Raw genomic sequence first — 27,947 nt, 5'->3', positions numbered from 1 at the left:
ATAATGCTTTGTAGATTTATTTCGGTGTGCTAAAAACGAATCTGCAGACCGTTTCCGTCCCCCCTAAAAATAGTTTCCATGATATGAAGAAATTACTTTTTCGAAAAGTGGGTGATCACTTTGCGGTGTAAATGTAACTTCGAATGATCACCCACTTTGTGGCCACGTGAGAGAGCGGCATTTTTTATGTGTTTATGTTTGTTTGATTTCCTTTGCATGGTAATAACCCCTGGACTCTGGAACTGTTTTCCATTTCACATCCCTAGCCATCGATTACGCTACGCGCGATCATAAACGAAGGCTGGTAAATATGCACTCGCGTACCAAACTGCCTTGTCAAAAAAACCTTACATGTAATAAACACGAAAGAAAATGACTCCTCTCTCAGGTGGCCAGAAAGTGGGTGCTCATGTTAAGTTAAATTTACGTGGAAAAGTGATCACCGAATTTTCGGAAAAGTAAATTCCTCATATCATGTAAACTATTTTTTGCGACGGAAATGGTTTACAGTTTCGTTTTTAGCACACCGAAATCTACAAAAAAAATGTTTTGTTATATATGAACGTGAGACGGGCCTTCCGGGGAGAAAAGTTTGCATGTAAAACCGAAAACGAAGTCGCTAGAAGAAAAATGGATGCTATTTTTTTCGGAAAAACTAAACAATCAAAACGTTATAAAAGTTAAGATGGACAAATGAATCTAAAAGTAAAAAATAGGGAATATTTTTTGTACTTATCGATTAAACAGATATTGAAATATTGTAAATTGGAAGTCATTAACTCATGGTGCATGGGTAAAAATAGTTCCGCATTTACTGAAAATATGTTTATTTTATTTAATAATAAATTTTGTGTTATTATTTCAACGATTAAAAAAAAAAGTGTATTATAGTCAGAATCGTTATGTTTCGTCATTTCAAAATGGTACACCGGAAGTATATTCGCTAATCGGCTCGGATAAAATCGGAAATTTTCCCCGACGAATAATTTTTTTTTTTTAATAAGGTAATATTTACTTTTTAATATTTAAAAACACAGTTAGATGATAAAGATTCACTGTTATAAAATTTCTTAGAAAACGGGATTGTATATTTCTAGTTTATCGATTTTGAATAAACCAGATGTTCCATTTATATATATATATATATATATATATATATATATATATATATATATATATTGAGACGTGTATATGTATATATGTATATATAAAACAATTGTCCGCCCACCTAACTTGTAATAAGCCAGCGCGAACCAAAGTCAAATAAACATCTGACGAAGAGATCTTTCTCAAAATATTATATAACACGGATATACCACCAGATCGACTTTCCCAGATAATCACTGTGCAAATATAAATATAAGGCGTATAAGAAATATATGAATATGTACACATGTATTTGTAAGTTGTATTAATAAAACTTTCTCACCTGCTTCAGCTTGTGTCTTTCCGTTACCTCTGCATTGTACCACCTTCTACAATTCTATATATATATATATATATATATATATATATATATATATATATATATAAAATGGGTTAAATTCCAACGAAAGAAAGATGTATATTTAAATAAGGGAGTAGTCACCAACAATGTGTATTTTTTTAACATTATTTTATTATTCCGTGTCTTGGTTTTTCATTGAAAATTATGTTTTGATTATTGTAATAATGTTTTTAAGTCATTGAAATCGTTTACGCGCGTTTCAGACGGTCTGTGATGCGTCCTCGTCAGAAATTATTTGAATATATATATATATATATATATATATATATATATATATATATATATATATATATATATATATGTAGATATTTCGGAAGTGTTAAACGCATTTATATGTAGTTTTTTTTAAATCGTAAAGCCCCACTTTAAATCTTCCATTTAAACTTTGCTTCTTTCAACAGGTGCCGATGGGCGAAACGTTCCAAACGTGGTTTGTAAAATATATTTCAATGGCTCTACACCATGCTTTGGGGGTGTGATGGCCCTCGATGGACGATCAGGGAAAGAACTTTGGCGCCATTACACACTCCACGAAGTCTATGGACTCAATTGTAATGCAGACTTAAATAAAGATGGAGTTGCAGATTGCTTGGCGGGTGGACGTGCCGGGGTAATTATGCTGACCGTATCATTATTTTATATCAGATTATGTTAAACGTTTTGCATTCCATGGATACCAGATAAGATATTTTCTTTTTTTGTTGTTTTTTTTGTTGTTGTTTTTTTAATCATTATTTTTACTTGCCGGCCCAAGAGCTTCAGGGTTACGCAATCGACAGTGTCGTAAATAATAATTACTGCCGCTTGAAGGATTAAAACCCAGTTGATAACTTGCATTTGACCTTACAGTCCAAAAGTCAACTCCTACACCAACATAACTTACATTGATCAAAATAGCATTTTAATCAAATTAGCGGACATATGCAAAAAGCTTAGCCATATAGGATCCAACAGCAATTGCATTATTCATAGATTGACGGCTTATTATAAATTCTCATATATATAAACTGGCGTGCACCGGCGTTGCCTAGTATAAACATGTCACAGGCGATTCGTTGAAAGAACTCCATCCCCTTAAAAACAAATGAACCGATAATTATGAAGACTAAGTATATTTTGCTTTGTTTTTTTCTGAAGTTGTAATTAAAGGAATATTTAAATGCACGTTAATTAACGTATTAGAACATGTGTTTCCAATCTCTATAATGGGAACAAAAATGTTTACAAAGAAATATTTTAAACAATTGTGAAATAATAAACAAAAATGTAAAAAAAGTACGTATTAGGTCCGGTGTTTTGCAATGAAGGAGGATTTCTTACAGACTGATGTAAATTCGCTTTGTTTTGATCAAGTGATTGGTAATGACTTGGAATGGAAATCTGCACAGTCTGGTATGTAACCCGTGTAAAGAAAGAAAAATCTCTAAAATAAATTTGAAAAAGGCAGGTCAGTTAACGTTGAATACCCCCAAATAGTATGCCTGACTCCCACACTAATGCAGGACTGTAATGAAAAAAATGTTTACAAAAGAATTTTACAAACAATCCTAAAACCATTGGTTCTGGTGTAATTTGACGAAGAAGAAACCCTTCTAGATTGAAATTTTTACATAGGTATCACCACTTATCTTGATAAGTGGTGATGCCTATGTAAAAAAGGGCCACTCGAGGATAAGGGCTAAAGAGTGTATAGTAGTCACTTGGGTAATATAGTAATTGTTAGTAATGGAAATTCATTAAATTTGTTAACTTAAAGGGAACGGCTTATCAAGAACTTGTTCACATTGGACTTGAAGACATCCATATTGTAGTCAACTGGAAAGCAGGAAAACGGAAGACAGTACAACAGGCGTGCAGTTCTAAGAAAGAAGCTTTGTTCATGGAATCTACATTTAGGTTTAGGCACAGATAAAGAGTGGGGGAATTATTGATAGTGTTTTCAGATAGACGAGTGTTTCTAGTGAAAGTTTGGCAAGGGGAGACCAGAGATTGAAGCTCAGTCGAGTACTTGCCATGAAATTAACGATAAAGCAAAGACAAACTCGCAACATCTCTTCTGTGCGAAAGAGGTTGCAGGGAAGAAAAAAGAACATCTCCTATGAGGCTACGAAGTCTATTTTGAACCCTATCAAAGCAGGATAAGTCCTTTCTAGCAGCTCCTGTCGAGATGTGGCAACAGTACTCCATCCTTAGACGAACGTGGCTCATATTGAGTAGAGAATTGTATCGTGAGTGAGATATCTTCTGGATCGATGGATCCCACCATTTTTCCAGCGGCTTTGGCAACAAATTTGATGTACGTGTTTTATTTAAGATCAGGAGTTTGTTTTTCCTTGTTTCCCGAGAGGAAATTGGTTTTTGCTTATTCCAAAAACTTTAATTGGTATTAGTTTGCGTTTCAAAACATTTTATTCAATTCTATCCGTGACGCTTATATTTTCTGTTTACTTTTTATTTTAGGGTCTTGTTTGATTTGCTGTATAGAATTTATTTTGAAAGTCTTCGATTGTTATTTATAAATTGCTTGATTTTTAAGGGGTTTGATACGGTATCTTTTCGTTTCTTTTACATTCATCAGCTTACGTGTTTACTGATTAAACATCTATCCAATTAAAACCAAAGTAAAGTTTAAGTAAAATGAACGCCCTTAAACAGCCTAACATCAAAAGTGTACTTGAGAGTTTATATTACCTAACAAGCAGCAGAGACCGGCATATAAAATCAACAGTAAGTTTTTGATAAGACAGGGGCGCGTTCGAAATGAATGTTTCTGTTTAGAGCAAAACTGAACTATGATATTATATTTAACTTTTGCATTTTACACTTTAAGTAAAGCCATTATATAAAAATAATTTTATATAATCAACAGTAGGTTCTCTACAGTGCAATGTGGACTACAATGTATTGTGAGCTAAGTCACTACGGAGAGGCATTTGAAGCTTCCTCTCAGTGCACCGTGGCGATTCCCCGACTAGAGCAGGCAATCAACCGACTTGATTAAAACATTTACGATTTCACCGACTTCCATGACAATAAAAGTATTGGAAATGTTGAACATTCGTTGATCTTAATTCAATCCCGAGCAACGTCGAGTCTGCCTGTAAGTATAAAAATAAAACTGCCCATATGTATCTAAAAGCCACACACACACACACACACACATATATATATATATATATATATATATATATATATAAGTTTCGTGGTTAAATTTTTAATTCTGAATAAACAAGATATAGAGACATATATTCGATTCAAGAATTTATTGTTTGACAAAAGGAATATATAGAAGGGGTTATTTTAATTTCCTTAATCCATGGATTTTCAACAATGACTCTTATCATTCTTAAATATTGAGCTTTTCCTTTTTGGCTAGGATCACCTTGAAAGTATTACTTCAAGTAATATCTATCAGGATTTTTCATCTGAATTCTATCAGTGTCTTATCTCGCTTATATATATATATATATATATATATATATATATATATATATATATATATATATATATATGTGTGTGTGTGTGTGTGTGTGTGTGTGTGTATACACTCAAACATGACAGAAAATAATAGCCACCCATAGAAATAGTTTATTTAATAAACATATAATTTATAGAACAAAATCGAAAATAAATGGTCGCAAATTTAATGATTAATACTTGGTTGACATTCACTTTGCTGTTTTTAATGCTCGGACCCTTTTAGGCATGTTATTGATTAGTTGGCGTATATTATGTTGAGCCATGTCTGACGCAAATAATACTAAAAGTTCAATGATTAAAAGATGGATTCCTTTTCTATTTTTGCGAAGATCCCGGCTTAATATGCTCCAAAGGTTTTCAATTGAGTTCATATCCAGAGAATTGGCCATGAATTTTTATTAATCTCATTTTGGCTTAACTAATGTTGTATCGCCCTAGCAGAGTGAAAAAGAGCTTCGTCTTCCATAAATATGGAATTAACTTGGTTCATTTTATCACTTGGGAATATTGGAAGGAGTCCTTCATATAATATTGGCACATCCTTCGCAGAATTGATGTTTCCTTCGCACTCCGCAAGGTCTGAACGACAATCACTCCAAATTGCACCTTATACCATAACCGAAAACTCCCTGATGTTTCAGCATTGGCTGCAGTCTTCTTAAGAAACACTCTTGCTGAGGGGGTCTACATACCCATACTGTTTCTCTGTCAGGAAATAGTATAGATAATGACTCATCAGAGAAAATGACAATATCATAGGTCTCTCCACCATCTTACGAGTCAATGTTTCCTGCGCTTGATATTGGCAGGATGAAGAAGAGGTTTCTTTCTCAAAGCTCTACCATAGTAGCCCAGCTGGTCTGGGACCGACACCAGCTTGTGTTGCAATGTCAGAGGCTTTGTACTGAGGATCCTCTTCAATACTTCTTTTCAAAAGACAAGTTTGATGAGGTGTTTTGTCCTCTCTTTTGAATCGTAGGATAACTCTATTGAAAGTAGAAAATGGTATTGAAAGACTTCTTTCTATTTCATGTTGACCCACGATGCGTCCTCATACTCCTTGTGTTTGTGGCATGCTTCAATGTTGTTAGATGCAATTTTAATGAGAGACTATCAGTTATTTCAGCACTATTCTTAATGCAAACATATTATCAATGTATCATAATAGATCATATCGTGATAAAAGGAAGTGGATATTATAAATAGATCATTAATATAAGACAAAAATTAAGCCGTTTTCTTTAGAAGAAAAAACTGGTAAATTAAAATTGTAGAGTTGTCATAGAACTGTTGATTAGCATATAAATCAAAAGCTTACATTTGAAATTTGAAATGTTCGAAATAGTGATTTAAAATTGTAAAAGGATATGAAACTGAGGTCCATGAAAACAGAAACAAATGGCTGAATCCGATCGTTTTAATTGGTTGGAAAAAATGCACGTAATAAATCTGTAATAATGACGTGAATAAATCCAAATCGAAATTTGGTAGAATCTGCAAAGACTTTTTCAACTTTGACGTTTGGCAACCAAATTTCCCCCCAAAATTGATTAAACTGTTTGCTGCATGCCTGAACACCCGTTATGTATAAATTTAAAATGTTTAGACCCAAAATTGGCTGAGTAGTTTGCTAGACACCGCAAAGGTAAAATCTTTTGAACTTTGATCCCTGGGCAGCTCAAATTTTCGACCCAAACCGATTAAAAAGCTTGCCCTATCTCTGAATACTCTTTATGTAAAATTTCATATGTTTATACCTGAAATTGGTTGCGTAATTTGGTAGAAACCGCAGAGGTCAAAGGATTTTTAAATTTGACCCCCTTAACATTTATTTTTTGGGGCGCGAATCAAATTTAAAAGTTGGGTTCATGCCCAAGTAGCCTATATTTTATCTATATTTGGTGCTTAGACCAAAAATTGGTTGAGGTGTTTGGTACAGTTTTAAAAGGTCAAATCGTTGAACTTTTACCCTTTGACAGCCAAATTTTTGGCCGAAAAAAAGTTAGATCAATGTACAAATAAACTACAGTAAAACTTCAAGTGTTTCGACCCAAAGTTTGGTAGAGTTTTCAAAGGTCAAATCCTTGAACTTTAACCCCTTAACAGCCCAATTTCTTGCCGAAAACCAGTTAAAAAGATTTTCCCAAATCTCAATAGTTCTTTGTCAATTTTCAGTCTAGAGACCCGATATTTGACATGAGTTATTAAGTAGGGAAATGTACACACAGAGACACACACACAGAGAAAGTTTCACTTATACACACACACACACACACACACACACACACACACATACATATATATATATATATATATATATATATATATATATATATATATATAGAGAGAGAGAGAGAGAGAGAGAGAGAGAAGTGTGGTTGGTTCTACAAAAAGCCTTCCTCACTCTGAAAAAATTATCTGTGCGGATTTTCGAACAATTTTGTTGTTGTGGCGAAATCTCATCTGTCGAAATCGATTGGAGAGTCTATATATATATATATATATATATATATATATATATACATTCAGTCACTCTGATTAGTCGTAGACGACGAAACGCGTGTCAGTGGATAATTATATTTTAAAAATAATATATATATATATATGTATATATATATATATATATATATGTATATATATATATATATATATATATATATATATATATATATTAGCTTCCTCCAGTCTTGACAGACTATGGATACCCACTGTAAGGGTTCATGCGCTTGGAAGTTTCGTGGGAAGTGTTGCACAATTTCCAACCACGGCCTCCTAAGTCGATGCTGTTTAATAGTAGTGGTAAGTGGATGTTCAGGACGACTGGAAACAATGCCGAGATAAGTGGAGAGCACATACAGCGCCTAGAATTCCCAAATCGTCACCCATCTTATACTAGTCTGGCTCAACGTTGCTTAAATTCGGTGATCTGACTAATACAGGTTTTTCAACAGAATTATGCTTTCTCTCCTTCTCTCTCTCCATATATATATATATATATATATATATATATATATATATATATATATATATATATACATTAATGTTTTTTACTATGCTCATAACTTTCTTCGTTTTTACTGCCATTCTTCTCGCATCTTATCTTCTAATGTGGTCGAAAGAAGAAATTATTTTAGAGGTGGAGGGCATTAAATTGACAACCTTATTTTCTTTCATACAGATTTTGCAATTATTCGTTATTTGGAACTGATGGCCGAGCAGCGTTTGTCAATTGCAAATGATACGATCAATTTACTGAGAGAAATATTTGATGAACAAATAATTTCACGAAATCGAGGTTTCAATTTTCCACCTTGTTCGTGCGTTTTATCCCGCATTAAATTATTTTATGTGAGGATATGTAAAGTCCCATGTTCATGCTGAAAAACCCGACACAATAGACCACTTGAAAGACAACATCTGATGCATTATTGCCGAAATACGGCCTAATTAAATGTGTAGACTTTGTTAAAATTGCGCATCTAGATTGAACCATGAATGCGGAAAATTGTATTTTTATTATACACGCCAAAATCAATTTTTGGAATAGATCACATGTTGTATAATATATATATATATATATATATATATATATATATATATATATATATATATATATATATATATATAATTTTACCTGATTCATTTTAATTTAAAATTCGCCGTCTCAGAAAAAACACCCTTTGCATATTGTTTCAATTTCATTCAAATTGAATTTACGTATTTGACATTTTAAGAAGTTATTTCACTATAGGTTAAACTATCTATTTTATAACCGGAAGTGGAAATATACACATCACGAGTTCATGTTTAACTCTCGGTTTGCGACCCCCCCTTTTATTTATCGAATGATGATGATTTTATTTACTTTAAAATTAGATTTTAAATTTAATATAATTTAATTTCAATTAATAATTATTATGTTCAGAGGCTTTAATATTAAAGCCGGTTCTAATTATCGGCTTTGAAACCGACGGTACCAATGACTTGTCTCACCTGAAAATTTTCTGTAAACAAAATATAAAATATAAAAAATATAGATACGCTCTCATTTTCAGATTTCCCTTATAATTGAGCACTCTGCATGATTTCTTTTTCCACAAAAGACTAATCATATATATATATATATATATATATATATATATATATATATATATATATATATGCGTGAGTGTGTGCGTGTGTGTATGTATTTATATATATGTCTATAAGTGTGTTATTCTCATTCTCGTTCATTTCCTGGACAAATTTCTTGACTGTCCTCTGTTTTCTATTTTTAAAAAGGTTTTTCAAGCGATCAGTGGGAAGGATGGATCGCTGCTATGGAATTTCGGAAAACAGAATGCCAAAAATGGGATCATGAATTTGTACACGGCACAATTGATACGTGACCTTGATGGTGATGGCGTGCTTGATATATTGGCAATCCATGGAGGGGATCCTATACAACCAGCTGGTAAGGAGAGCAATCTACTTTCCCTTGAATTCTCTACCTCTCCCTTCCGTCTCCATCTTTCTCTATATATCTCCACTTATTATATAGAAGGAACTTTGTGTGAGAGTTCCATACATATAGACTCGAAAACCGCTGGGCCGATTTTTATGAAATTTTACACGTAAATATCTCATATTACAACTAAGGTTCTATATCTGAACGTCTTCGATAAGTATCGATAGTCGAAATAATTCTATGAAAGAAGGAACTAGCGATTTTGACCAAAGTTAACACCTTGCACAGCCTTACATCACAAGTTCATTTGAGAAATTTTATTATCAGACAAGCCGAAAAGCCTGACATATGAAATCAACAGTATGCTCTTTGATATAAATGCTTCTATTTAAAGTACAATTGCACCATGATCCTTGACTTTTTCATTTTAAAATTTACTTTAAGCTATTATCACTGTGTAAGCATTAAGGTCAGGCATATCAATTTGCAGTAGGTTCTTTGATACGACAGGGGTGCATCGAAATAAATATTTCTGCTTGGAGTACAATTGAAGCAGGATACTTGACTTTTGTATTTTATATTTTATTCATTATATATCTAAAATTATATATCAACAATTATAAAATCGACAATCTACACTACAATGTATTGTGGACTAAGTCATTGCTGGGAGGCTTGAACGCTTCCTTCCGAAATAACGCGATGGGTCTGAGTAGATTTGATTCGTTAATCATTACTTGATCCTGGGCAATATATAATTTTCAAAATGTGAGAGATTATATAATTATTGCCACAGACACCCCCAAAGAACGCCGCAGCCTACAAGAGCAATGCCAGCCAACGAACTGGAAGTCTAAGTCTCGAGTTTCGCCCTCATTTGGGCTCATCAGGCAGACATATCCGCACCCGGAATTTGAAATCCTAGCCTCTTGCATTCGAGGCAAGCACTCTACCAACTGATCAACGCCCCGCACACAAGAAATTCTGTCAACCAACACAGATCAAGAAAACCGCGACGAAAGCAAGCTGTGGAAAAGACCTACTTCATCTCGACAAGGGACGTGGTCATCACACCAGCTGAACCCCAAGCCGATGTCTTACAAGTAGGGATTTTCTTGTGTGTGGGGCGTTTGCTCAGTTGGTAGAGTGCTTGCCTTGCATGCAGCAGGCTCGTGTTTCAAATCCCGGGTTCGGATATGTCTGACTGATGAGCCCAAATGACGGCGAAACTCGAGTCTTAGATTTCTGGTTCGTTGGCTAGCATGGTTCTTGTCGGCTGCGAAGTTCTTTGGGCTGTGGAAATAAGTATATATATATATATATATATATATATATATATATATATATATATATATATAATAAATTCCACAGCCAAACAACGTCGCAGCTCACAAGAGCCATGATAGTCAAAGAACCGTAAGTCCAAGACTCGAGTTTCGCCCTCATTTGGGCTCATCAGTTAGACACATCCGAACTCAGGATTCGAAACCCGAGCCTCTTGCATGTAAGGCAAGCACTCTATCAACTGAGCAAACGCCCTGCACACAAGAATTTCTATTAACCAACACAGATCAAGCAAACTGTGCCGAAATCTGACTGTGAAATGAACCTACTTCCTCTCAACAAGGGACGCGATCATCCAACCAGCTAATAACCCTAAGCTGATGTCTCACAAGTAGGTGCTTTAACTCGAAAGGACGATGCCATCCAGCAATGCTAACCAAGCGAGCAACTTATTATAGGATTTTCAGAATGTGAGAGATTGTATATAATAAATTCATATACATACATGTATGTGTGATCGTTTATGCATATTCATGTTTACTTAATTTATTCATTTTTTTTTGTTAGTTTATATATAAATATATATATGTGTACATACATATATGCACACACGCACACACACACACACACACATATATATATATACATACATATATGTGTGATCGTTTATGTATATTCATGTTTATTTAATTTATTTATTTGTTAATTTTTTATTGTTTTTGTTAGTTTTAAAACAAATTTGTATCGCTATCCTTGAGTAAATTTTATCTTGTGAACACAGTTGTTTGCTATTTCTCTTCTACAGTTTAATAGATGTTGGGGTTCTTTAACGTACAGGATAGCAAATTTTTCATGAAGGCATAATCTACATGGGTTGTCTAGGCCCCTACACGTGGTAGCTTGTCTTATTATTTTCCATTCGACTACCGGCGAATGTCCGCTTCCCTTGAGTTCCCAGTATTTATTCGCTAGTGTTGTTTTCATACAGTGTTTTTTTATTGTTGAATGTACTTTTGTGGTTGTAGTATCCAGTTTTGAAATCTAAGGAAGTCATACCTACGTAATATTTCTTGTTATTCGGCTTTTCTTTCGCAATCCAAAGACAACAAAGCAACAAAGAGGAACACAATACAGCAGGCGGTACTAAATATCCGTGCTGCAAAGAGAATTATTTTTTGAGTATTCTTCTACAAAGTTCTATTTAATATATTATTATTATTCAACCGGCTTCCTTTGTATTTTAATTTCAGGCAGTCCACATCGTCTACCGGGACGTATTGTTATATTCAGCGGAAGTACTGGCAAAGTACTTCGTTGGGTAGGAGTACCCGATAAAAGAGAGTCGTACTATTCCCCTCAAGTGTACTTATTACCAGGTGGCAAGGAGATGGTACTGTTCGGTACTGGCGGCGAAACACACCCTGGGGCTCTCTGGCGAATATCTTTGTCGGATCTCTATGCCGGTAAAATCGAACGGGTAAGTAATATTAATAGCAATTATAGATTGTATTTAAAAAAATAAACGAAAAGTTCCCATAAAAGCGTGAGATTGATTCAATCTAGAAAATATTTTTAGACTGAAAATGACGTGACACCCCCATGTTAAGAATGCCTTTCTAAATAGCGTCTCATCAGTGATAGCTCACTGATAATGATTATTGATGGTCCTGGGGATTTGGTGAAAAGTCTCACCAGATTCTCTGTAGTCTCCACCTCTTTCTATAACTTTGTAAATTGCTTTTCATTATAGCAACTATCGTTTCATTGATTTCACGCTGGCAATTGTAATTGGGAATCGGTTGGCAATAAGTTTCTACAAAGTCGCAGTATTCTCTGCACTCTTACAGTGGAGATCCGGTCTCGGTTACTCTATTCTCTTTTGCTTTTTTTTATTGTATCAGTTAGGGCTGATGCCTTTTTGGGGGAGGCCATTTTTTCAGCAGAATTATTATTATTATTATTATTATTATTTGTACTCACTAGGAATTCTCACACTGGTCATCATCAGAGACTACTCACTGAAAACAACCTGTAGCATTCCCTGGAGTCTTCCCAGATTACCAGTAATTTTTACTTCTTTCGGTAATCTTTGAAAACCGAATTGCGTTATCGCAGCAGTCGTTTGCCATTGATTTCTCGCTTGCAATAACCATTAGTCTTCATTGGAATTTGGGTAGCAATTAGCCTCCCAAGGGTTAAGTCTCCTTGGCACTCATTCAGTGGAGGTCTGGTCGGTGCTTTCGCATCCTGGTCTTTCTTTCCTCTTTGACTATTTGGTGTGCTGGCACTAAAAATGTAGGAGAGTCAACTTACAGTTTTGCAGTTTTAGTTTTCTTGGTTGTATTTTTGTTTTACTCATGTTGTATTTTCTATATGACTAGATAGCGTCGTCGTCTTCTTCTTCTTGTTATTATTATTATTATTAGTAGTAGTAGTAGTATTAGTAGTAGTAGTAGTAGTAGTAGTAGTAGTAGTAGTAGTAACTAGAGATCCTCAGACAAGTCATCGTCAGAGATTGCATGCTGACAACAACCGGTGGTTTTCCCTGAAGTCTGGTTGGTAGTAAGTCTACACAGATTTCGAGTACTCTACATCTGTTTCGTTAACTTCTGCAAATGGCTTGGCGTTATCGCAACAGCAGCTTACCCTTGATTTCTCGCTGGCAATGATAACTAATCTTCGCTGAAATCTGCATTTATATGTCAATAAGGCTCGCAAAGATTCCAATACCCTCTGCACTTATTTAGTGCAGGTCTGGTTAATGTTCGCCTGTCTATCCATCCTTATTCACACCTATCGACTATTTTGTGTGGTTTCAGTTTATGAGATTTCTTGCAGTTTCAAGTTTCCTTGAGTTCATGTCGTGTTTCCCCCGTTTATTTGTGTTACTTTTGTTGCATTTTCCATGAGTGTGACCAGTGTTTGTAGTTTACCTGGGTTTCCGCATTCGAGGGGTTTCCTTAAGATTTCAACTGTTTTCAGCATTACCGTCCGCTCTGTCGTCTTAACCTTCCCTTTTATTCCATTTTTTTCCAAATATTTTTTATCAAGTTTTTTCCCCCCGAACTGTTCATTAATCTTCTACAATTATTGGTATTATATTGACTTGTTGCCGATTCGTTTTTGTATCGTTTTTTCGTCTCTTTCATCTTCAACCTGTGTTTTGCAGGGACGACAAAATTATTATTATTAATATTGGCATCACGTAGACCTTAACAATAGACGCGTTCTACAGAGATAAAGATAAAACAAGTTTAAGCCACTATAAAGTGTTCAATATATTATTATACTAACACTCTGAATTTATTTGTCGTCGTCTCAAAAGATAACGTTATGACGTCATTTCTAGCAAACTTTTAAACTTAACGACTAACGCTGGAACGCTATATATTTTGGTTTCGATTCTAGCTGATGGCACCCAAATCATATTTTATATAAAAAAAAAATCACTGCTAATAATGGATTTAGTATTGGCTCTATGATAATAAATTCGAAATCTGGATACATTAAAATATATTAAAGCGTATCTTACGATAGAGAAGCTCCGGGCGGTTTTCTAGTGATATTTTATTTATTTATTTCTGCTATTATTGTTTCATAAACTTTATGCGCCCATGCTATTAGTAATTAATTTTGTTCATTTTGCAGGCTCAACGGATATGCGGTGATAACAGAAAGGGTGTGATGACCCCTCCGGTCCTGCTTGACCTGACCGGAGACGGAGTGTCGGATATTGTCCTGCCGTTATTTAACTCAACAGTATTAGCTATAGATGGAAATACCTTAGCCACGTTATGGAATCACACATTTCCGGAATCGGAATCTTATAAGTAAGTAACTCAGATACGAAATTTCTTTCAACACTATTGGACTAAGCGTTCGCATCTGGTTAGTTCCTTTGTAATCAAATTCATATATCTCAGTATTTTCTTTTTTTTTCTGTCTATCCAAATTAACGATCATTGGTCATACCATATCATGTTGTCTGTAAATATCAGTTTCCTTCTCTAAAAGGCATCAATCATTGATGTTATTGTTTCCCCCCTTTCTCTTTGCAAAAATCCATCATGTTCTGCAAAGCAGAAAACAAAACAACCAAACCAAACAGTACAGATAAATATGTGAACATATAACATAACTTTAAAGCATAAAAAACTTTTACTAAAATAATTGTATTTGACAATAAATAACCCGAAAAGGGTTGATATGCTGCAAAGCAAACCAACCAAACCAAACAACATAAATAAATATTTTTAAATATAACATAATCAAACTACTTTCCCATCATATCAGCTATTAAAGTCCTCCCTCCCTTTTCGCTGACATTTTTTGTGTACAACATGAAAATGCACCCAGGAGTGTGACCCGAATTTGGAAGTTTTAGAGAGTATAGCGTCGTCTCTTAGTTTTCACTCCTCCCTCGTCAAACTTTAACCAAAATTATGTTTTCACTGACTTTTTTTCTCCTCAAGCAGGGCATATCAATACTGAGATGTAAAGGACTACTGTGATTAGGGGACAGATCTAAAGGGGGCATTCTAAATGGGGATTAGTTCAGCAAGATACTTGCTTCCATTACATGCTTACCTCTACACGTTGGTACAGTCGAAGAAAAAGGGAGCAAGGCAGGGAATTCCAAAAGCAAGCCGTAATATAAAAAAAATAATTTCCAGTAGAAATTTGTTCCAAATCTCGGCGCATCTAGAGTTAAGGGGTGGAACTCTGCTTCTAGGCAGGTGGGTCTGGAGCATCCACGTCAAGTGTGGATGATTGCAGTAAGTTTTCCAGAGCACATTTCGTGGAAGTACATGAGAAACATACACAGATATGCAACATTGTGACAACAAGGCAAAGGCGAGCGAAATAGACAATGCTGCCCGACGTTAAAATAGCGCCACAGCTTGTCTGTAGCGAGTTCCATGATAGAATTAATACAAACGTTCGTGCGTCTGTTTTGTTCTTATTACCGTTAATACAAATATCCATCTCGCCCTATTTTGTCCATTAGTTCTGAGACTCGATGACCGATGCTTCTGACAAAGGAAAAAATCGTATTAATTAGATTCATGGGACTACTGTTCTCAGTATGAGTGTGATTTTCAGAACGTTTCGGTCGATGAAACCTCCAACCTTCTTTGGATGTATCATGTTGAACTCGGGAATGTTTCTGTCAAACTCGGGAATGTGGACGGAATATCGAGCAGAACACTTTATTTACATCATTAGGTCTTTACACGTGTTTGCTTGTCTTACTATTTTCCATTCGACTACCGGCGAATGTCCGCTTTCCTTGAGTTCCCAGTATTTGTTTGCTAGAGTCGTTTTCATACGGTGTTTTTTTTATTATTGAATGCACTTTTGTGTTTATAATATCGAGTTTTGAAATCTAAGGAAGTCATACCTACGTAATATTTCTTGTTATTCGGGGTTTCTTTCGCAAATATTGTGAACTGGTAAACTATGCTTTTTGTTAGACATTTATTTTGAAGTGGGCAAAATGTTCGGTATCTACAGTGGCATTTATCTTGTTCGTTATTAGTATTTTTGTTTTTATTTCTAGTATGGTTTTTGTTGTCCGGGGTTGGTTTATTATTATTATTATTATTATTATTATTATTATTATTATTATTATTATTATTATTATTATTATTATTATTATTATTATTATTATTATTTCTACTAGTCACATATGTGTCTTTTGTGTTAGTTTTATTTTTCTCATGGTGTCCACTTTTTTATTGTTTATTTTGTTGTTATTTTCATTGCTTTTATTTAATATTTTGTTATTACGTGCTTTAATTATCATCTCTAAATTTTCGCAGCAGCTGTAGGATAACTTTAAGGTATTTTATTGAAAATTTTGTGTAAGGGAAACCTAGACGATCAATGTAAATTATGCCTTCATGAAAAATTTGATACCATATAAACTTAAAATATATTAAATATAAAAAACTTAATATTTATAAAGTAATCCAAACCAGATGTAAAAGCTCAACAAAACCAAATAGGAAATAGAGCTTATAATAAGAACAAGGAATGAATAAAACATGTTTACGTCAATGTTACGTTAATGTAACGTCACGGTATATTTTTTGGACGACATCGAAATATCTTCCAGTAACCCGATTCCTTTGGATTTTTACTTCTGGATACCGACTTTTACCAACTTTTTTTGGATTTTACCATTATTGGATATTCTACTCTCCACTCGACATTCCATTCACGTGAAATCATTTTTCTTCACCTTCATTTCCTTTGTTCACTATTTTTCTAACTTTTATCAAGTAAGCTCTCTGGATTACTTGTAGTTTCATTCAATATTTTGCAAGCAAAATCCGATTCCGCATTTTGCTAATTCCCACCCTCTTATGAGAAGGAAAGTATTTCTTTCAAAACTCCGCTGATTAAGGACAATCCACTTAAATTTTGTTTACTTTTTGAAAATTAAATGTTTTAAACTCTTCTTAATGTGTTTTAAACATATTTTATTGATTCTTTGTTCTTATATATATATATATATATATATATATATATATATATATATATATATATATATATATATATATGAAAAACATTGATGGCTACATATGTGCATATATGTTTCTGTAATCACCCGCGTTGGGCGATTACGTCTTCAGGCCAACTGTTTACACATTGAGCGCTCTTTGGTAGACACATGTTGTTTCATTGGATGTACTTCTAGGAAACTAAACTCTACTGGCTATATATATATATATATATATATATATATATATATAAAAATATATATATATATATATATATAATTACTTCATTTAATTACATAAATTAATATAAGAAAATATAATTTTATGCGTAAATTTTCCAGTATTTATTTCAATAGTGCTCAATACATAGGTAGAGCTGGGTAGTAAGTTATGAAAATATATATGGCAATTAAGCTACACAGAATATTCCGCGTGTCATATTTTAAAGCCTTTTTATCATGCTTGATTAAAAGTAAAAAAACCTCTGATTTTAGATAAAATTCATGTTTCTATGTTAAAAAGAAAATGTGAGAATAAAGACTGTTTTTATTGAAGCAATATATTTTCTTTTCTTGGAAAGTTTATTATCAATATTATAAGTGTAAATTATGTACACTGTGGGTCATCCGTACAATGAAATTTGCCAAACGTAAAGACCGCATCAAACCAATGTAAGCAAGGAAATGCGTAGCTTGAAGAGAACCATAAAGTGTCTTAAAATCAATGTTTTCTTTTCTAAATGCCTTCAATGTTTTTTTTTGTTTTTATATGATGACGCTACTCATCCTTTACACGTCTTTCTCTTTTTCTTTCTGTTTGTTTCTCCCTTGTCTGTCGTCGCGATTCTATAACAGCACACCCTCTGCTGGTTACTATAACAACGATGACGTACCAGACTTTATGGTGAAGTACGCGCACGGACCCGGCTTCCCGATCTATTATTATTCTCAGGTAAATATGACCTACGCACCTTCATCATGTCTGAAGCAGCTCTTTATGATACGCAATGAAATCGCTGACACGCTGTTACATGTCTTTTCAATAGGAATAATATTTTTTATGCAAAAAACCAAACCAAAACAAAAAAAAAACAGATTAGTAGTTGGCACACTTTTTTTTTTGTCCAGCTGAGGATACATCCTCGCCAATCAGTCCCGCAGTAGCAGTATCAGAATTTTTGTAGGAATTTTTGACACCCCTAACACGAAACTGCGAATACAATATAAAAATCTCGTAATTTCTCTGTTAAAAGTGGGTTATTTATTTTCTTTATGGATTATACTTCCAAAATAAACTATTACAGTTGTTTTAAAAGTAATAAAAATATTTTTAATTTTTTTTTAAAACAGTAATGAATTTTCCGAACTCAATATTTTTCAATTTTTAAACTCAATATTTTTAAATTTTTAAATTTTAAAAATCTATCAAAATTTTTCTATTGATTCTATTTTTACGATATTTTCAGGGTCAATGTGAAATTTTATGTTCTTTCCAATAAACCGAATATAATATTTTAGACAAACGTTTTTTTTAAATTCACGCCCCCCCATTTTCACGCCCCCCCCATTTTCACGCCCCCCCCATTTTGAAATGTCTATTAAAAAGTAAATAATTAATTTATGTTTAATAGGTTTATATATCACAAATTGAAGAGAAAAGGTCAATAAATAATATATTCAAATTTAAAACAAAAAAAAAAATCAGTTTTTTAGAAATTTACCTGTAAAGTCCGAAGTTTAAAACCTTATTTTATAAGAACACATTTTTTCTTTTTGTCTTTTTTTTTTTTTTTTAATGAAACCTTGGTCCTTGCTCCTTTAATTGAAAAAAAAATTAGGGCTTGAATTACATTTTTCGAGGAGTTATAAGCTTAGAAAGATAGGGGGTCGAATAATTTACGCCTCTCATTTTGAAATGTCTATTAAAAAGTAAATAATTAATTTATGTTTAATAGGTTTATATATCACAAATTGAAGAGAAAAGGTCAATAAATAATATATTCAAATTTAAAACAAAAAAAAAAATCAGTTTTTTAGAAATTTACCTGTAAAGTCCGAAGTTTAAAACCTTTTTAAAAAAAAAAAAACACATTGTTTTGTTTTGTTTTTTTTTTAAATAAAACCTTGGTCCTTACTCCTTTAATTGAAAAAAAAAATTAGGGCTTGAATTACATTTTTCGAGGAGTTATAAGCTTGGAAAGATGGGGTGGAATTATTCACTATTTTCACGAAATTTCTGACACTGCTAGTCCCGCAGTGGCTTTATTGCTGCCGAACTAAGGTGTGGCTATGTTCAACCTTAAAAGATTCACCTTCCAAGGCTTACCGATACCTTAAGAATGGATTAGTTTATTTATTTAGTTTTCATCCCAAACAATGCGTATTGTCACTAGAACATAGAGGGTACTATTTGGAATTGTGTCTAGGTGGCAACTGTCGGGGAGTTGAGCAACGAGGTGTCTTTTAATAGTACATTTACACTGCTGGAGGTTAACACAGTCAGAAAAGCAGGGAACACAGAGGGAAATCCAAAGTCTAGATGTCCGAGGAAATAAAATATTAGAGTAAAAGACTTTCCGGCATCTACGAACCGAAACAGTGAAGGGATGTAATTTGCCTGCTTGTTGGATTAGTTACGTCAGCGGGAGAACACATGGTTTAAGTTCACGAGAGCACATTCCATTAAAGTACTTATTGCTAAACGCCTCTATCGTAAATTGTTGACAGGACTGCTAAGGCATTTTTTCATAGATGTTCGCTTCATTTAGTTTGTCGACTTTTCAGAACCAAACCTGGCCTTGTGTCTGACATCCTGGACAGGCGATAGATAAACACTCTTTACTGTTTCCCAAGTTTAAATACAGAGTGTTCACAAAGACGGTGTGCACTTTAAAAAAATTATAACTTCATTTGTATTTGAAATAATCTGAAAATAAAAGATTAGAAAGTAAAAAAAAAGATTTTAAAGGTTTTATTCACATTTAAGTTTTCACATATCCCCCATCATTAGCAATACAAAAGGTAACAAAAATTGCAGGTCAGAGAAAACGTTTTCCAACATTTAGCACTCAATTCCAGGTTATGCCGAACGAAATTTTTGCCGACTTAAAAATATATCTTATTGTTTATAATTTTGAAAATGATATGATTTTTGGCAGGTCCACACACCTGCAGATTGTTACAAAAAAAAAAAAGAAAAAAAAAGAAAAAGAAAAACAGTTTTATAGGTCAATCATTTTCTGTTATAGGTCAACCATTTTCTGTTATAGGTCAACCATTTTCTGTTATAGGTCAACCATTTTCTTTGTACTTAATGACTGTCTATTACATCCGATTCTTCTAAAATGTTGGATACCCAAAACGAATTCATTTTTATAATGTTTAATAAAATAATTATTATCCAAATTTAATTAATCATCATTTAATCAATTATAATTAAATTAACTTCGCCAGTGAACTTTATGACATTTAAATGAAAGTGTCGTACAGGAATCTCTCTGCCAATTCTAGAAATTTCGAACGGAAACTTTATTTAATGCGCGGGTCTTGAAAGCTCTTGCGCCGTCAAACATGACCAAGCAGAAGTCCTAAAATAATAAAAAAAATTGTATTTTACGTATCGCTTGCAATGAGAATTAAACCTTTAACTTCCTGAAGAATATAGTTCATAACTGCATTATCAAGTACGTTGTCCGTTGCGACATTGGCCTTGTTATATAATAATGCTCAAGATGAGAACAGTAGTCCGAATAATACAAATAATGTTTACATATTGTTTACATTTTCAACGATTTTCAGCTTTTTTTACTTTCACCTGGTGGAGGTTATATCTTTGATCAAATATATTCGTTTGTTTATGCATATGCTATCATCCATATCTCTTGACCAATGGTCACCAAACTTAGACTGCCTGATTAAATTTCTGGTTAGCTAAGTCAAAGGTAAAGGTTAAAGTCAGATAAAGGTGAAAGTCACATTTTTCACGATGACTTCCTTTTTGTTCATTATGTAACGTTACAACGTTTACACACGCGTTGACATGTAGGGACGCAACACGCTGTAGACTCCATCGCAAGGAACAACGACAAGCAAAATTTTGATCCACTTTTTTCCAGCTGAAACGACAACATTTATTTCCGGGTACTTTTCCGAATAAGGCCTTGTCTCTTGTTCAAAACTGTCGCTCTCGGCCACACATCTATCGCTGTCTTTCCTGATTGTAATCGTCGGTATGTGTACAGGTTCTTCTTTTTATAACTCTTTTCCTTGTCGTGATGTCATCCCGCACATGGCTCGGTCATTTGCATACAGCTGCCATACGCACGAATTATAGAAACTCGTTCAACATCAACAGGGGTTTTATCACTCAATGAGGAACCCCACCCTGGACTTTAGCAATCTAATTCTGTCTCGACCTATTCGCTGCCATGTGCGACCCATGTGCTATATCAGGTCGTCCCTTCATTTCGTTCTTAGTCTTCCCTTTAGCCTCATGTTCATGAGGTGTCCATTCCGTTGTCCTGATGGACCATCTGTTGTCATCTTTTCTGGCAACGTGCCATGTCCATCTGTGTTTTGATGTTTTGATGGCAGTATTGATGTCAATAACTTTTGTTTGTTGGCGGATCCAGATGTCTGTCTTTCTTTCTTGTAGAGCGAAACTCCTTACTAGGCTTATATGGTAGCCAATAAAATCCGGCGCTTTATCTGTCCGTAACTTTGACCCTCAATGTTGACATTGAAAAGACTATTTAAGGTCGAAATTTTTATATGATTCCAGTTTCCGATTTTTTAAAAATTTGTTGTATGGGTCCGATGCTTTTTTATAATAGAAACGATTATGCAATGTCCTCAGCTTGACTGAATAAATCATTTCTGAGTTTTCAATGGCATAAGTTCGGGGAAACTGTATACAATACAGAAAAGTAAGGCCCCCCAAAAGACTTGCCCATCCTTACGTTGTCAGGCGAAAATATGTAGTCTCGCGACTGACTATGTTCGTATCTGTATATCAAATAATTTTGTGTATTGGTACGGTGGGTAGTGACATCGAAAATCTGATTTTCAATGTAACTTGTTTCTCGAATCCTTAAAAATGTCGAATAGAATGTTCGGTGTTGAAATCTTTTGCAAATTCTCGTGTATTAAAAATTCTATAGAGATTTTAACAATATTGCGTCGATAACATTAGTTAAAATTCAATTATGATTTAATAACTAAACGACACTGTAATAATGAATTTGACTTAAAAATATCATATTTGAAAAATATAGCTGAAAATGTCCATGGAGAATCTAAAATGACCCGTTGCCCCCTTACCATACATTCGTGACCCCTTGCACTTTGAACTAAAAAATACATATTTTGGTTTCATGCTGTTTATTTAGCCCCCTGTTCGTATTTATGTTACCTATAGGGTAAAACTTAATGAATACTTCCATAGGATTTAGAACGGATTAGGCGATTTGCAATGTTAAACGCCTCTCAGGATACGAAAATTTCAGTATACGAAATCCAACCCGGAACCACTTAATTTCGTATCTAGAGGTTTCACTGTATATAAAAATAAATAACATTTTTTCATGGCTGAAGTCTTGACATCTCATTTATACATTGCAAACTTTGTCATTTTGAATTATATTTTTACGGCGTCTGCTTATGATTCCCCGATCGAAGGCTCGCGCCCCCCTTATAGAGCTATGGGCCTCCGGTCAAGAAACGTTGATTAAGAAAAATGGAAGGGAGGGGAGGATGGCATCACACAGATCTTGACTGGAGTGGAACTCAGGATGCTATTGCTGGAACATCGATAGAGCTTATTGTCGCTCATATTCCAGGGAAAATACTATCATTTCTCAATGAGGAATCAGAGAAAAACAACTGGTGTGAAAACTCTGAGTGATAACTGGTAAGACCTGTGGAAATTCCATGAAATGAAAAATATATTCAATCAACAAATATGTTTTCATAAAGCTGATAAATTTTTAGATGGCGCAATTTTTTTTAAACAGAAAAACAAATAACACGCAGCAAATAAAAATTTCTGAACATTTCTATGAAAATAGTGCCAAATATAGTTTAAATAGAGAACTAACACCACTGAGATAAATTAACAAGCACTAATTAATACTAAGAAAAGTAATATTGTGGTATGGTTCAAGATCACATTATAAGAGACAATCTTTAATTCATTTTTTTTTAGTCCAGCATCTCTTAGCGAGCGGTTTTCTTCTTTTTACCATGTGTCTTTCGAATGTTCCTTTTTGCATAATGTTTTGTTGACTTCTTTAGCCGGTGAAGAACTACTGCACGACGAAATTACCAGTTTTTTTCTCATACGATTACAATAATGATCATATATTATAATGATATTTAAAACACGAGGTTATATCAAAGGGAGGTGACTTCATATTCTTATCCAGGGTTGACAGATTGGCCTTTTAAAAGCCAAATGTCGCAAATTTAGCCTTTTTTGAAGCAGTTTGGTCTTGAAAATGTATTTGGTCTTTTTTCAAAGCGTAACGTACGGACAAACTAAGGAAGGAACAGGCAAAATACTGTATAGATCGGAATATTGGAAATCTAGGGTGACTTGTGGTCATCCAGATTCCAGGGTACCCTAAAGGTTTTTGTCAGTAAACGACAACTGATTATGATTCTAATGAGAATTCTAAAAACAATAGTAGTAGTATCGCAGTGATTAGACCTCTATACCACTATTGTTTGGCTTGTCTGAAAAATTAGCTTCAGATAGATCGACAAATATGTTTTGATAAGGCTGATCAATTTCTAGAAAGCGCATTTTTTTTTACAGAAAAACAAATTACACGCAGCAAATATGAATTTATGAACATTTCTATGAAAATAGTGTCCAATATACAGGGTGGTCACAAAGTCTGGCTACATAATCTACATTTGACCAACCAACTCTGGTGTTCTGACTTCCTTACTTCTCCCATATCTCTCACCATCCCTCAAATACTCTCTGCCTTCCTTGAATCTCTTATGCCACTCAAAAACTGATGCTTGATTCATGTAAGATAATCCAAATCCTGTAGATTATGTAGCCAGACTTTGTGGCCACCCTGTAGATTAAATAGAGAACTAACCCCACAGATAAATTCCTTCTAATCGGGTGACTGTCCAGTGTAAGATTAGGTGGTCTGTGTCTTAAAGAGGCTTCCTTGCACTTTGGGAAGATTAGGGAGTCTATTTGTCTCCACATGGGTTTATTTACTGCAGTCCTGCAGTTTCTTGTCCTCGTCCGGTTTGCGGCTACCCACTGCTTCCTATTTACAGCAAAACCTAGGAGGTGCAAATTGCGTCTTCAATAATGTCTGATCCTTTGCGAGTATTGTTTCCCTATTCCTTCTTCCATGTCTTAACTGGGTCAAAACTTTTGATTTTGGAGTTGAAGAAAGGCTTTGGGGACTTGAGTCTGGAATTATCTGGGGCATCTTTTCAAATTTGTTGCATTGGTAAGTCCCTGGTGTCAAGCTCGACGTTTGGAATCCATTTTTGAGTTGCCTCTTCCTTCCTTAGGTGGGATGGTTCGATTGAGCTTGCTACTGGTAACCATTGTGGTGGGGTTGACTTCAGACATCCTAAGGTAATAGGCATGGTTTTTCGGAGTTTTTGGTCAACTGATCTAAAGACAATGAAAGCTAGTTTAATTTAAATAAATGTAATGATTAATGATTTTTATTTAATTACAATTATTATATTTCACCCGTTGTCGACTACTGTTGCGGGTATCTATACCATATTGCTCTTAGTTTTTTTGTCTGTATGTCTAATATTTCCATTTTTTCTCGGAAACTACTGGGCCGATCTGGCTGAATTTTTGTACTGATAATGGACAGCGAAGTAATTATTATGGCATCTGTTTGATTCGGAGTTAAGGATTAAAAGGGATTAATAGAAATTAGTCAACGCAATACTATATTTATCCTAGAAAATTAATCGGAAAGTACTGAACCGATTTGGTTAAAATTTTGTATGGACATTTATCATGATAAGGGAGCGCGTACTGAGTATTATAGTATCTGTTCGGTGAATAGTTGATGATTAATAATGATTAATAGGGATTAGTATTTAATAAAAAAAAAAAAGGAATTATCCAACTATATTCAAGTATCAATTTTGCATAAAACACTCATTCTAAGTGCACGGGCTATAACATTCATCCGTGTTCAACAGACTAAAAAGTCTACTCATCAGTAAAAATCGATAATCAATTCGTTAAGTTCGATGCTAATTCACATGCTTCACATATTTTATCTACATAACTTTATTCATATTTTTTCTTTGTTTTATCGGTTTTTTTTTCTTTTATTAATTAAGACTACGATTCTGGATGGACGTAATGGCAAACCTCTCATCACGCCGCCTATAAGAGACACTGTTGGGGCCATTTCATCACCGCTGACTATTAGCATGGAAGGCAACGGCAATGATCTCTTCCTCTACTGGATAGCTGATTGCCTTCAACACGAAGGACAAGGAGTCGAGTATTCTTTTGAGAAAGGTAAGATCAGAACATAATTTAATCACCATTTCTTTGCTGTATAGTAATATAAAAGATATTTCTTTGCTGTATAGTAAAAAGAACCTAACTCATATAAAAGATATTTCTGGTCGACTAAGTGTGTATGCAGCACAATCACGTTGACATATCAGTTCTCGTCGGATCATCAAAGTTAAGCAACGTTGAGCCTAGCCAGTACCAGATGGGTGACCATTTGGGAAGGCGAGACGTTCTATGCGCAGGTTGGGAAACTGGCTCGATCTATCCTTCTCTCGAGGGTAAATGGACCTCGCTTAAGCCGTGGTAGGAACCCAATCTAGTGATGGCGTCACGATAAAAAATACCCTTGATAGCGCTGGCGGAACATCACATATTCAGCTCCGAATAGAATTTGAATTACACTACAAACGCGTGTAGTGAGTTTAATCTCGGCTGCGGACGCATGTTACGTTACGTTTTATGAGCATTCTCATGGCAGCTTTCTGTGCCTTACTACTTCACTAAGGTATTATGTGCATACTAGCTCATCTGAATAATACCACACCTAGTATCCCGAAATTTCCACTGCATATTTATTGTAAGCGTCTGTTCTAAACTAAGTGAGCGACTATAGTTGAGGGTGAACCGAAGGTTTCCTTTTGTCATTAGATTTTCTACCGAGATGTAAGAGACGGCGCCACTCTATTCCCAGGATTACTCCACATGGCCTTAATTATCCACTTATTATGTTGAGAGTTCAGCGAGAGGGCATCAAGCACCATTTTAAATGTTTGGTCCGACGCGACTGAGAATTAAACCCGATTTCCCGGCCTATTAGCGAATAATTTACCATTATGCCAGGTGAGTCTGTTCTATCAACATATCCAAAACAAAGGTAAAACCCAATTATTTCATCTAGTCTAAAAGAAAGGCTTTAGCATTCCCGATGAACAGAGAAAAACTTTTAATTATGTTGCAGATTTGAACACTACAATGATAGAAAACAAGTCCGATACACTTTATATATTTGAATGCAAGAAAAGCAAGTGGAAATTTGACACATAACAGTACATATTTACAAGAGACAAACTCATGGAAAATAAGTCCAAAGAATAATAAAGTTAAAACTGTAAATTTAGTACAAGTCAAATAGTTTTAAAGACATGTAAAGATTTTTACAATACCAAGAGTCAACTGTTTACAATACAAAACTAGTTTTATCATAAGGGATTGACCTTTTTACATAAGAGATTACGTAAACAAGACCGATGTTTTTTCATATCTAAGGGAGAGTTTCGAGAAAAGAGGATGAAGTTGGCAGTTACCGTGGAGATTAGCTCGAGAGTGGTCGTATCTTACGACCTGGAAGCTTATAAGACGTATAGCAAAGATGTAAGAAAATCTAGCAAAGAGATTTCGACTCTGAGAAAGCCACAAAATAAAAGCTACATATTAATTTTTAACAAAGAGTTCTGTGTTAACTGCATGATGCTATTCGTTTATATGAAATAAACTTTGTTCAGGGCTGGAAGGAACTATGACAAGTAGCCACCACGAAAAGGAATTAAGGTAAAATAGTACATGAATTAGAGTTAGTATCCTGTTAAAGAATTTTCTGTCATTCGCCCCGTTTACTGTAAACTGGTCTTTGTGTTAACAAACACGCGTATGGCTGTACTCACGCAGTGACAAGGAAATGTATTTTATACGTACATTTAAGAAGCAAACATGGCCAAATACATGCCATAGGTACGCCCAATGAGTATGACTGTGCGACAAGAGCACTTTGTACATACGTTATAAGGACTATATACACACTAATGTAACATTCACACAGTACACATATACGTTTAAGGAAACACAGAAGCGTATTGAATATATATATATATATATATATATATATATATATATATATAATGAATAAGTGACAAAAGTCTATATTCCAAATTTCATAATGCTGACCAACTTAAAATTTATTCGGTAAATGTGTAGTTTAGCAGAGTAAATTATTTGACGAACAAAAATTTAGAAAAACTATTTATTTTTATATGCAACACATTATTAGACCCAAAGGCTTAAATAAAAAAATGATGAAAAAATAATAAAAATGAATGTTTCTTGTTTTACTAGACAAAATGTACGACATTTGAGGCAGCTGTACTGCTTTTAAAATTTGGCCTTTCTAAGGCTTGACAGATTGATTTTTACGGCTAAATTT

The 27,947-nt window shown here is 34.2% G+C and overlaps 1 protein-coding gene across 2 annotated transcripts in view; it reads left to right on the top strand.

Moving 5' to 3' along the window:
- LOC145278028 (uncharacterized) overlaps nt 1-27,947 on the top strand; it is a 211,447-nt gene that overhangs the window by 154,543 nt on the left and 28,957 nt on the right. Inside the window, exons 2-7 of one of the 2 annotated variants that reach the window (XM_080130240.1) lie at nt 1,909-2,117; nt 9,269-9,440; nt 11,969-12,195; nt 14,367-14,548; nt 18,079-18,175; nt 25,567-25,750. In XM_080130240.1, the coding sequence (XP_079986366.1) occupies nt 1,909-2,117; nt 9,269-9,440; nt 11,969-12,195; nt 14,367-14,548; nt 18,079-18,175; nt 25,567-25,750 (1,071 nt within the window). The remainder of the gene's footprint in view (nt 1-1,908; nt 2,118-9,268; nt 9,441-11,968; nt 12,196-14,366; nt 14,549-18,078; nt 18,176-25,566; nt 25,751-27,947) is intronic. The other variant, XM_080130239.1, reaches the window with a different exon arrangement.

This window comes from Euprymna scolopes, chromosome 6 (assembly GCF_053919585.1).
Source record: "Euprymna scolopes isolate OS-2025 chromosome 6, ASM5391958v1, whole genome shotgun sequence".
Lineage (NCBI taxonomy): Eukaryota > Metazoa > Mollusca > Cephalopoda > Sepiida > Sepiolidae > Euprymna > Euprymna scolopes.
This window is presented reverse-complemented; position numbering and strand designations above follow the sequence as displayed.